Raw genomic sequence first — 12,094 nt, 5'->3', positions numbered from 1 at the left:
TGTCTCGCTGGTGTCAGTGGTGTCCACGGAGCCGCTCTAGGCTGTTGGGAGGCCGTCCGTATTGCGTGGGGAGGGTTTGGACGACGCAGTCGCCTCGCCGGCCCCCGGGGCGGTTAGCGCTTCCGGGGTCGGAGGGTGCGCGGGGTTGAAAGCGGGCCGCTCCGCCCCGTCCCCCTCCCAGACCAGCAGAGGCAGCAGCCGGAGCAGCCGCAGCCTGCGCCCTCTCCCGCCCGCCCGCCCTCCGCCCGCCCGCCCGCCCTCCGCCGCCCTCCACCCGCCCCGGGGTCTCTTTCCCCCTTCCTCCTCCTCCTCCTCCACCCCCCCCTTCCTCCTCCGCCCGCCCGCGGGGCCCCCCTCGCCTTCCCGCCCGCCCCTATTGTTCCGCCCCCGGCCTCCCGCCCTTCCCCTTCCCGCCCGCTCCCCTTTTCCCCTCAGTCGCCTCGCGCCTGCAGGTAAGCTTCAAGATTCTCCCTCCGCCCGCGGCTATAGCTCTATTTCTATTCTTGCCATCTTTCTTAGCGGTCTCCGGTCCTCGTCACGAGCCCCGACCTCGCGTAGTCCCGCGTGAGCGCCTACCTCCTCACTCTGCTTGGCCGGCCATTCACGCGAGGCCCTGGCTCCGGCGAGGCCTACTAGGCCTCGCGAAAGGCCTTCCCCCTCCCCCCTCCCCCCCCCGCTTTTTCCCGGTGGCGGCTGCGCAGGAGTCAAGGAGGGCGCGCGCGCGGTAGGGGGGGGCGGCGGTGGATTTGTTGGTTGAGGCGGGTGAGGGGAGGCGATGGCCGGCTTGCTGGCCGGGCGGGTGAGCGCGGCTCCCCGCGGGGGTCAGGCGCTGGCGCAGCCACACGAGGAGGCGCTACTAGTCCGGCTCCTCCCCCTGGATCGCAGCGCCCCCCCCCGACCGAACCGTTTATTTTTTTTCCCGTCTTTTCTAGTGGAGGGATACGGGGTGCATTTTTTGAGTGGAAAATGCTTGGATGACCAAGGGGAGGGGGGCTGTGGAGTTAAAGAAAGGGTGGACGGGCTCCCAGTTACCGAGTTATGCAGGACGTTCTCTCGAGGTAACGAATTTTGAAATTACAAAATGCCGCTATAGACCCAGACCGAGCTATTTATAGGAGAAGGGGTAATGCACTGCAGGATTAACAGCTGGATTCCTGGGATTGGGTACACTGACGTTGACCTAGTCAGGAGAGAAGTATGACAGGGATTTCTTGGATGATTTGGAGTTGGAAATGCACCTTTGTTCCTTACCTCAAGAAATGGCTTCAAATAGGTTTTCAATTTTCTTGCCCTTTCGAACTTGCATTTATTGTGGTATTTGTAACGTGCTTCCTATTATGTGAATGGGGATAAGGAATTAAACTGCCAAATTTTTACCATGTCTTACTGAAAAAAGAAAGTTTTCTGCACATACTTAACTCTCTCTCCCCGTTCCCCTCCTCACCCCTAGCACTATTGTTTTTCCTTGAGTGAAAAGTGTTGAATTCTGGGATTTTGCCAGTAATTAATTATATTCTGGAAATGGGGGAATGAAGTGCTTTGGGGATGCCTCAGTCACCTCAGTCACTTACTTGAGGTAGCCATAGGGCAGCTTGCCATATACAGAATGGTTTGGCAGCCACTTAAACACTTTAAATACTTAGGATATGGGTTTTGTGTTAGAGCAAAGTTAAAACGGTGGCTGGTTTTGTGAAGGGGGAAGACTGGGTGTAGGAGAGAGATCACTGATGTTGTTTTGAAGGGATGGGTACTAAAAATGTCACTGGAGAAATTTCACAACTTTGGGAAGAACCACTCTTAGGGCCTAAAGAGGTGTTGTAGGCTAAGGTATATCCAAAAACATTCTTTCTACACGTAGTCAATTATTCTAAAGCAGAAATGTTAGGAACATTTCTTCAGAGGATACGTGGGGAAAGGGCCTCAGTAGGAAAGGCTCGTTACTGCTGTTGTTTAAAACAACTACACAATAAATTTTTAGCAGTACCAGTTTTAATTTCGATTGTTTCCTTTGGAAGAAAATTTAAGATTTAATAGATTTGAATGAAGACTTGAGTGGTAACAGAGGTTAACACAGAAGCAAGGAAAATTTTCAGATCTTGAGTGACTATCAAGCTAGGTTGGGGAAAGAGGACTCAGGCTGCACTTAATGTATTGAGTCATTTCCCAAAGGGGAATATGGAACCCAGCCTGCAATAGAAGGCATTTCAGATGCTTTTTCAGTGAGGTTTTTGATGTAAATCTTTTGAAAATTATTTGGTGGCATCTATTGACATTCAAAATTTTAATGTGAGATGCCTCTTATCAATTTCTTTACCTAGAAATTGCTGCCAGTAAGAACGTTTACATGTGTCCTCTCTAGCTTTCAACCCAAGAAGCTTCCTAACAGGGAAGCGAAAGGTCGTTGCCCTGAGTGTAGTTGATTAGTTTGAGGTTTGCCCTCATGATTTCCAGGTGTTTTTGTATTCTCTTGAAGCTTATTCTGCTGAAGGACAACTGGTGCACGTTCAGCAGTTCCCTTAGAACCACTGCCAATTGAAGGAATCTTTCACATCCTGAGAGTCAGCGGAAACCATACCGTTAATGAGAGCAGACTGGAAAGTTGCCTTCCATACTCTGTAACAGAACCTGAGCTGTTAATGCAGTTGTGCTGGATGTATATAAGCCTGCCAACTGATAGACTGTCATTTAAGGAAAAGAGTTCATTAGAAAACCATTGATAATGGTTAAAGTAAATTTCTGTTGTTTTCCTACTCTGATTTTCGTCATGTTTTCATTTCAGTTTTTGACTTTCACCCCCACCAGTGACCAAAGACTTGACCACTCAAAGTCCAGCTCCTCAGAACACTGCTCGACATGGACACCGGTGTGATTGAAGGTGGATTAAATGTCACTCTCACCATCCGGCTACTTATGCATGGAAAGGTATGCACCAGCTTGGGAAATTGGGTCATAGTAACTGCTAGGGGAGGGGCCAGGAAGAGAGGGCACGGATCTCGGAGCTCATCAGATTAGCACTGTGGGGTGTCTGGCTTTAGAACTCTTCTCTAGCGGAGTAGATGAGAGTGTAGTGGGAAAACGAACAGACTTTTACTAGGAAGCGCCACTGAGCAGGAAAGGCTTAACCAGAGGCTAGCGCCAAAGACTGTCTCATACCTGGATGATAAGTTTTTCTCATGGATGTTGCTATAGCTTGTGATAGGTAGATTTCCCCTGCCCAAACAATTTTGGGGTAACTTTAAGGTGGGGTGATATATTTGGTATTTTAAAAAAGGATTTATATTAAAGATAGCATTTAATTACTCCATTATTTCTTCACAGTTGTTTGATAGCTTTGCTTATATTTTGAGCAAAGAAAATAATAAGCCTGTCCATTCCTTTTCCCAATAAATCTTAGCTTTTCTATTGCTTTGGACTGTTAAAAATTACTTTTTGTGATAATGAACGCTTCAGATTTCCTCATATTTGACACTAATTTTCTCCATTGCAGGAAGTTGGCAGTATCATCGGGAAGGTAAGACATCACTTCAACTCTAATTACTATTTAGTCAGTCTGCGTTTAAATAGCAGTTGGAACTCACTCTTGACTTTTCCTCTTACAGAAAGGAGAATCAGTTAAGAAGATGCGTGAGGAGGTGAGTTATTGCGGCTGGGGGGGTTAAGGGACTGTTAACTTGGGAAGTAAAAAACCTTTAAAACAAAAGCAAAAAAAAATTTAATGAGCGATTAGAAGGGGGAATTTTTTTTTTTGGCCGTGCGGCATGTGGGATCTTAGTTCTCCGACCGGAGATCAAACCTGCGCCTGCTTCAGTGAAAGTGCAGAGTCTTAACCACTGGACCGCCAGGGAAGTCCCAGAAGGGAGGAGATCTTTTTCTCTCTCTCTCTTTTTTTTTTAGATTTATTTATTTTATTTTTGGCTGGGTTGGGTCTTCGTTGCGACGAGCCGGGGGTCACTCTGTTGCGGTGCACGGGCCTCTCATTGTGGTGGCTTCTCTTGTTGCAGAGCACAGGCTCCAGGCAGGTGGGCCCCAGCAGCTGTGACACGCGGGCTCAGCAGTTCTGGCTCACGGGCTCAAGCCGCAGGCCCAGTAGTTGTGGCATACGGGCTCAGCTGCTCCACGGCATGTGGGATCCACCTGGACCAGGGCTCGAACCCGTGTCCCGTGCATTGGCAGGCAGATTCTTAACTACTGTGCCACCAGGGAAGCCTGAGGGGGAGATCTTAATAGGAGAAGCTTGTATTTTTCTGGCGCAGTTATTTGTAATGACAAATAGTATGCTGGGAAATGTAATTTTAGGAAGTCTCAGGTCATTCAAGACTTAAAGCAGCTTCTGTAGTTTATGTTTGAGGACAAATATGGAGCACTATTTGAAGTGATGTCGTTATTGCCTTGTGTCAGAATCATGTATACAGGCAGTTTCTTGCCCATCTTATTTAGGAGGGATTATATATTTGTGTGTGTGTGTGTGCGTGCGCGCACGCGCGCACACACGCGCTCAGCTCTTTTTCTCTTTAACCTTTTGGCTCTGTTTCCTATCCAGAGTGGTGCACGTATCAACATCTCAGAAGGGAATTGTCCTGAGAGGATTATCACTTTGGCTGGACCCACTAATGCCATCTTCAAAGCCTTTGCTATGATCATTGACAAACTGGAAGAGGTTTGTTGTTCCCTGCCCCTCATTCTTTATTTTGTGCTTCTAGGTAGTTTAATGATTTCTAAGGGCTTTTAAAATTCAAGGACAGACTAGATCATAAAACTCCGTAAATGGGTTCTTTGCTCCCATTCATCATCCCCCAAATTGGACCATTTGTAATTAAAAAAAGATGTCACTTTAATCGGTAGAAAAATACAGTTGTCCCTTGAACAACATGAGTGTGAAGTGTGCAGGTCTACTTGTACTTGATTTTTTTTTTTTTTAATAAATACGTACTATACAACACGTATTGTAGAACTACACAATCAGAGGTTGCTTGAATCTGTGGATGCAGAACTGCGGATAAGTTAAGTTATACATGGACTTCTGACTGGGGTGGGGTGTCGGCACCCCTAACCCCCAACTGTAGTTTGAGTGCTCACTTTGGCAGCACATAAACTACAATTGGAATGATACAGAGAAGATTGGCGTGGCCTCTGTGTAAGGATGACACGCACATTTGTGAAGCATTCCCTATTTTCCAGTTATAAAATAAGTAATGGGAGGTTAACTTTGTTTGGTGGCAAACGGTTATTACACTTACTGTGTTGATCATCTTGTAATGTATTTAAATGTCAAATCACTATGTTGTACATCTGAAACCTAAATAGTGTATATTGACTATACTTGAATAAAAGAGCCCCCAGAAAAACCCCCAAATAGTTTGACTATTATCAGGGACTCTAAAAAATGTGTGAAAAACCAGCATGTTTTATTTCTTAACCAGCAGTTTTGAAGGTATGCCACCACTGTGTTGGTAATTATGTCCCCTAATTCATAGTTGAGTGGACTAAATTAACATGCTTTTGTTAGGAGCCCTTCTGAACACTAATATATTCCATAAATACAGGTATCTCCCAACCCTGGATGCAGTTATATATTTAAAAAAAAAATCTGGTAACTGTGTCTATACTATACTTGAGCTATACTTGAAGGGAGGGAATGCGTTTTATAAGTGATCAGAAGCAAAATATCAATACCAGAGATTTTCTGACTGAAGGAAGTTTTTTTAATAATTAACTGGTTTCAACCTTAAAATGCTGAACAACCATTGCCCTAGGTCCAGTCTTCAGCTTCCTCCCACTTCTGCAGTAATAGTGCTAATCATGCAATTGACATTGCAGGCAGAGGAGAGCTTCGGGGCTGCTGCTTGATGCCTTAATGGTGCCTGAAATCTTATCCTTGCCAAGATCAGAAATGTTATCCTTTCATCTGCAAGACCCTGCTAATCCAGAGCTTGTAGCTTTAAAAAAGTTCAGAAAATCTAGCGACTTCCCTGGTGGTCCAGTGGCTAAGACTCCGAGCTCCCAGCGCCGGGGGACCAGGTTCAATCCCTGATCAGGGAACTAGATCCCACATGCTGCACCAGAGAGCCTGCGTGCCACAACTAAGACCCGGTGCAGCCAAATAAATATATTTTTTAAAAATTCAGAAAATCTATTCATGCTTTCAACAAATAAGAAGCATGTTCTTGACTTTAGGGGCTTATGTTTGAGGAGTTCCCAGGTCTAGCTACTACATAGAGATTAGGCTAAAACCATTTAATTCTCAGAAGGCTAAACTCAACTAGTTTAAAGCCATGACTTTCAGATGCAGCATATTGTAACTGGAAAGACTATGGGCTTTGGAACCAATACAGTCCTTTAGTTTAAAATCTACAGCTTTTTAGATGTGATTGGGGTAGGTACTCAGCCTCAATTTCATTATCTGTACAATGGTACTATTACCAAGAAATTAAGACAAGGATAAATGGAAGTACAGTATTTAATCTTTATGTAGTTTTCTAAGAGAACAGAATTGGTTACTTGAATTTGTTTTGTTTTTTGTTTTTTTTTTTGCGGTACACGGGCCTCTCACTGTTGTGGCCTCTCCCCATTGCGGAGCACAGGCTCCGGACGCGCAGGCCCAGCAGCCATGGCTCACAGGCCCAGCCGCTCCGCCGCATGTGGGATCTTCCCAGACCGGGGCACGAACCCATGTCCCCTGCATCGGCAGGCGGACTCTCAACCACTGCACCACCAGGGAAGCCCGGTTACTTGAATTTGGATTGCATTGTTTTATCTCTTAATATTTAATTTCGTCTTCTACTGAGAAAACTCTTTAATTATCAAAGTAAGTTTTCTCTCTACCAAGAACACTTCCGGTGTGAAGGAAAATATATTTAGGGCTAAACCTGAGGACGTTTGTAGGCCATTTTATCTTTTCAGAAATAGGGTTTTGGGGGGAGGCAATATTTGAACCTTTGTTGATGCAGATTGTGACATAATATGTCCCTTGTAAGGTTCTTTCATGGCAGTTATGGGTTCCCAGGGATCTGTTTAAACTTTTATATTCTGATGTTTTGACTAATTTCTTGTTGTAGGACATCAGCAGCTCTATGACCAATAGCACAGCTGCCAGTAGACCCCCAGTCACTCTGAGGCTGGTGGTCCCTGCTAGTCAGTGTGGCTCTCTCATTGGGAAAGGTGGTTGCAAGATCAAGGAAATACGTGAGGTTGGTAACTTGTGCTCATTTTCTTTTTGAAATGTAAATTATTCTAAATGTGCTTCTTCTATTAGCCTTTACTATGTCTAGGAAAAGTTTGTGTTCATTGAGATGAAGATTTTTATTAAAGTAATAGTCCTAGAAGACTGTAATTTGCTTGATATATGTGTGTATATATATTTTATATTCCATATATTTTAACAACAATAAATCAGAAAAGTTAACCAGAATTTCCACCTATTGCATATGACCCATTGGCAACTTTTCCATGAGACTACGTTATCTTTTTTTTATGTTTAAAGAGCTTTCAATTTGATCGATAATATCAAGTATTTTTCTTGGCCAAATCCCTAAATAGCAAGGGGAAAATGAAGGTGTATTGGGATGTAGTTGTAATTCTCCCTTTTAAATTATGGAAGTTACATGAAATTATGGAAGCTTTTAATTATATCTGGGAGTTATTGAATTGGATGTTGGAATGAAATTTGAATGGCTCCTAAAGGAAAACTAATTGTAGTTTCGGGGAGCCTTTTGTACATGCCATGTGAGCAGGGATTTTGATTTTGTTCATTGATGTATTCCAAGTACCTGGGGTGGTACCTGGCACATATAGCATGGGCTTGATATAAACATTTGTTAAATAAGAGAATGAAAGGTGGGTGATATTTGTGGGTATTTTGTTTGATGGCCTACAGAGCTATCATTAGCTGAGAGGAAACTTTCTAGAGGGACCCTTTTCTTGAGACCAGGTTAAATTTACGCTGTTATTCAGCCTTATTTTCAGCTTTCAGAGGATAATTTATAACTGATTAAACAGTCTTATCTGGAATAAGGGAAGAGTGGGAAGGGAGGATAAAAAGGGTAAGATAGGAGATGGGATAAGTGTCTACTGAGCTTTAGATTCTTAAGATTTCTGCTGGGAGATACTGAAGAGTATGAGCTGTTTTTTCTGATTTTTAAATTTTTTTTACCCCCAAAGAGTACAGGGGCTCAGGTCCAGGTGGCAGGGGATATGCTCCCCAACTCAACTGAGCGGGCCATCACTATTGCTGGCATTCCGCAGTCCATCATTGAGTGTGTGAAACAGATCTGCGTGGTCATGTTGGAGGTAAGCCCTCAGGCTCATGCTGAGAATGGGGGGAGGGTGATTTAGGGAGACAGACTGATCTATATTTAGTAAGACTAGAATTAGGTGAGGCTGTTAGAAGCCTTCAGTGGGGGTGGGGAAGAGGTTCCCTGAGTTCATATTTTCCTTCCCCCAGCTTTGACTTTTCTTATAGTGCAAGCAAAAATACAAACTAAGCAGTGGTGATCATTTGGTTTACAGCGATTTTAGCAGAGTTGGTAGGGGAAGATTCACTACTAGGAATGAGTGGACAAAAGATGTATCTGGGTTCCTGAGAAGCTAAGTTAAATTGCCTTTCAGATTACAATATTTTAGCTACATGCAACTTTGATATATTCTTTAAATTAATTTCTGATGAGGCAGGATTATATTCAGAATGCTGTATATATAAAAAAAAATGTATCCATAATGGTGTTTCTGAATGACTTATGAGGTTCTGGTGGATGCTATGCAATTAACAAGAATAGCAAAATTAAGGGGAATTAAACCTTTTTAGAATTGTCATAGGGAGTTGGTCCCATATTGGTGAGAAAGGAAAGTAGAATTTTCAAGTAGAGTTTAGGAAAATATTGATTGAGCCTTTGAACTATTTATGGACAGTCCTAAGTGCAACATTTGGGAGTTTTATTTCCTATTTTGTCTTTATTTCCTATTCAGGCCAAAATGTAGGATCTTAATTACCAACTCAAACGTACATATGTACACATACAGGTTTTTCGTGTTAATTAGACTTATTTGAACACATGGAAATAATGCCTAAATTATTACAGGGGAATCTGCCTTGATGAGAATTAGTGTGAGCTCTGTAGTCCACGGACCATCTTACTGCTTTAAAGGCAAATAACTGCAGATGATTTGAGATTAGATCTAGCCAGAGACAACGTTGGTAGGTGAGGGAATGGAAATAATAGTTTTTAATTTAACTGACCTGTGTGAGCTTAAGCCACACAGCTGAAGCAGCTTTGAAACCTTATCTCTTTTTGTTTTTTTCCCCTCTGACTCTCTCCCAGTCCCCCCCGAAGGGCGTGACCATCCCGTACCGGCCCAAGCCGTCCAGTTCTCCAGTCATCTTTGCAGGTGGTCAGGTAAGAAATTTTTTATTGGTGGGCTAAGGTGAACAAGGATTATGTTTGAAATGTCAAAACTTTGCCAGCAGCACACCAGGCCACTCTGCATGCTTGCTGAAACCTGTACTCTGGCCATAATTTGACCTGCTTTCAGTTTTATTTATTTTTTGTACTGGAGAAAGCTATGAATGCTATCTTATTTAATTTTTAGCAGGCAATGGGAGTTTTGTAGGCACTCGGAAGAGGTAATTTACTTAGTAATTTAAGGTGGGTTGGGTTAGAAGAACGGGTTAAATTGCCTTGGTGTCACTACTTCTTTCCCTACCCCACCCCATCCCATGTTTTTTCATGTGTGGGGTGTTCTTTAGAGGTCTGAATAAAGGTAGCAAAGAGTTGGACCTCTGAAAGAGATTCTTGGATGGTGGTCTCAAATTGGGGGTCCTGAAATTGAGTGTCCTACAAACTTCCCCTTCTCCCCACCTCACCTCCCCTACTCCTACCCCTTCACTCCCAAACTCCAGTGTGTTGTCCCTGGGCTCTTAACCTCATAAACACTGGTTTGAACCCACATGGCATAACAAATCAGCTGGGGTAAGGGTTCAGTGTCTAAGAATAGAAGGGGGAGAGCATGTTGGGTCTGTGACCTTTGGTGTTAGAGTAAGAACACCAAAGCACCTCTTTGGCCTCTCCTCCTTCACCCACCTAAACTCTGGATCCTTGGCACGTGGTTTATTCTGAATTTAGATTTTTATGACAAAGGGCACTGATTAGCACCATGGTTTTATGCTTTTTGGTTAGTATTTGAGGAGTAGGTAGGTTTTTAAAATATTGAGGTTCAGGCTGAAATAGTGACCTTGATTTTGGTAGCTGTCTAAACAAGTATAGTGCTCAAAGTGCCTTTTCGTACATGGGGCTGACCTGTTAAAAGCACAGATATTCAACTAGTTCCATCTTATATTTGAACTGGAGAAACACTTAAAGTCCATCATTCATATTCTATTGAGTTGTCATAAAACTGAATAAGTTTTGGGGGACTTAGTTTGTCTTGTAGTTCTGGAAGCGTTCACAAGAAATTAATCATCTCATAGTTTAGTACCTTGCTTTTAACACTAGCCTTGTACAAACTGGTTTGGTCAAAGGGCTCTCCATGAGTCTGGATAGTTAGGCAGGATAAACAGGCCCAGAGTCAGTGTAGCAGGGAGGTTTAGTTCTAGGCGTTTTCCCTTCTACCCTGGAACTACAAGTTCCTACTCTTCTGGATTCTTCCACTCCCACTTGGGATTATCTAGAGTCCATACTGCACAGCAGCAGTCCTCTCCATTTACAAGTCTTCCTTCATTTCCCTTTCCTTCCCTCCCCCTTCCCACCCACCCCTTCTTACCTCTTTGCTTTCCTTCCCTCCCTTCCCTTTATTCAATTGACCACCCTCTAAAAACTTGCAGCTTCTTCTTCCATGAGTGGCCCTGTCTTGGATTATTCCCATGGGCCTTTTTAAATGGACCAGTTCATGCAGTGTCCACAGATGGACCTGTGTCTTTTGTTCCTCTGTGACAAAGTGGGCTCTGTAGGGGTTCAATTTAATCGCACACTGACCAGGAGCTGGCATCAGCTCTGTCGCCCCACCCCTTCATTCTGACTGAAAATAGCCCAATTGTGCAGTGTGAAATCTGCCACCATAGGTAACTTTTTTTTTTAATTCACTGATTGCAGCTCGTTTCAAATTGTGTTGTGAGCTCCTTTTTAAAGGAAAAGAAAAAATTAAACAACTTTTTTTGTGTGAATTTCATGCTGGTGACAAGGTGCCGGATTGACAGCCCTGGAGACTGAAATCCTCTATTTATCCACAGGACAGGTACAGCACAGGCAGCGACAGTGCGAGCTTTCCCCACACCACCCCGTCCATGTGCCTCAACCCTGACCTGGAGGGACCACCTCTAGAGGTGAGAGGGGATGTTCAGTCTCCAAGGCTCACTCAATCCTTCCGCCTCAGCCGAGACTGCCAACACGCGGGGGGCCAGTGGCGCTGGTGATTTTTGTGCTGTGGACACCACCTGTCCACGGGGACCTGGACTGACCCCCCCACCTCATTTCACACAGGCTGCGTAGCCCACCAGATGGTAACACCAACTCTCTTTTTTTTTTCCTTTTTTTTCCTTTTTTTGTTCAACCCCTTTTCCCTGTCTCCTACTCCTCCTACCCCATTTTCACCTTCCCACCCCAACCTGGGTGCACTTTTGGGGGTACTGGCCACTGTGATGTGAGAAGCCTCACATCCTGTGAACCAGCTGCTCCTTCCTTTCCCTCCCTTCCCGATTCTCCTTGTCCCCACCCCATTGCCCTGAAGACCCAGCTCCCTTTTCGGGAGGTTATGGTGTGGGGGGAGGAGGGTGTAGTGGGAGCTGCAAGTGCCTTTTATGGAGGGGAGGTGGGAGAAGGCAGGACTTAGAACACAGTGATTTTTTTGTGTGTGTATGTTCCTGTGGTCAGCTCCCTAGTGCTAGGGACCCAACTAGCTTCCAGTGCACTTAAGGTCTTTAGGCAGATGTAGAGAAAAATAAGATAGGAAAAGGGAAGTGTTTCAAAACATGCCATGTAGGTTTGTGCAGATAAAAATCATTCATGTCACCATGATTGGTAGAAGGGTTGGGGTGGCTGAGGAAAGACCGTTTTCCTTCTAGGCTATCTTGTACACAGGGAGAAGGAAGGGGGCTCGGGCAGTCGAG

The 12,094-nt window shown here is 44.4% G+C and overlaps 1 protein-coding gene and 1 non-coding gene across 34 annotated transcripts in view; both read left to right on the top strand.

Annotated features, from left to right (window-relative positions):
* The first annotated feature begins 318 nt into the window (after window positions 1–318).
* Window positions 319–12,094, top strand: part of PCBP2 (poly(rC) binding protein 2) — a 26,954-nt gene continuing 15,178 nt past the window's right edge. For 11 of the 33 annotated variants that reach the window (XM_060166076.1, XM_060166077.1, XM_060166073.1 and 8 more), the window contains exons 1-8: window positions 2,780–2,922; window positions 3,488–3,511; window positions 3,600–3,632; window positions 4,541–4,657; window positions 7,056–7,187; window positions 8,158–8,286; window positions 9,303–9,389; window positions 11,219–11,311. In XM_060166076.1, coding sequence (XP_060022059.1) covers window positions 2,854–2,922; window positions 3,488–3,511; window positions 3,600–3,632; window positions 4,541–4,657; window positions 7,056–7,187; window positions 8,158–8,286; window positions 9,303–9,389; window positions 11,219–11,311 — 684 coding nt within the window. In that variant the 5' untranslated portion in view covers window positions 2,780–2,853. Of the gene's footprint in view, window positions 453–2,779; window positions 2,947–3,487; window positions 3,512–3,599; window positions 3,633–4,540; window positions 4,658–7,055; window positions 7,188–8,157; window positions 8,287–9,302; window positions 9,390–11,218; window positions 11,312–12,094 lie in introns of those variants that run through there. The other 22 variants (XM_060166083.1, XM_060166082.1, XM_060166081.1 and 19 more) reach the window with 6 other exon arrangements.
* LOC132530173 (U6 spliceosomal RNA) lies at window positions 5,069–5,175 on the top strand. The gene has a single exon (XR_009543725.1). It is a non-coding gene; the product is annotated as a U6 spliceosomal RNA (small nuclear RNA).

The sequence above is a fragment of the Lagenorhynchus albirostris genome, chromosome 11 (genome assembly GCF_949774975.1).
Source record: "Lagenorhynchus albirostris chromosome 11, mLagAlb1.1, whole genome shotgun sequence".
NCBI lineage: Eukaryota > Metazoa > Chordata > Mammalia > Artiodactyla > Delphinidae > Lagenorhynchus > Lagenorhynchus albirostris.
The sequence above is the reverse complement of the archived record's forward strand: the minus strand, read 5'-3'. Positions and strand labels throughout refer to the sequence as shown.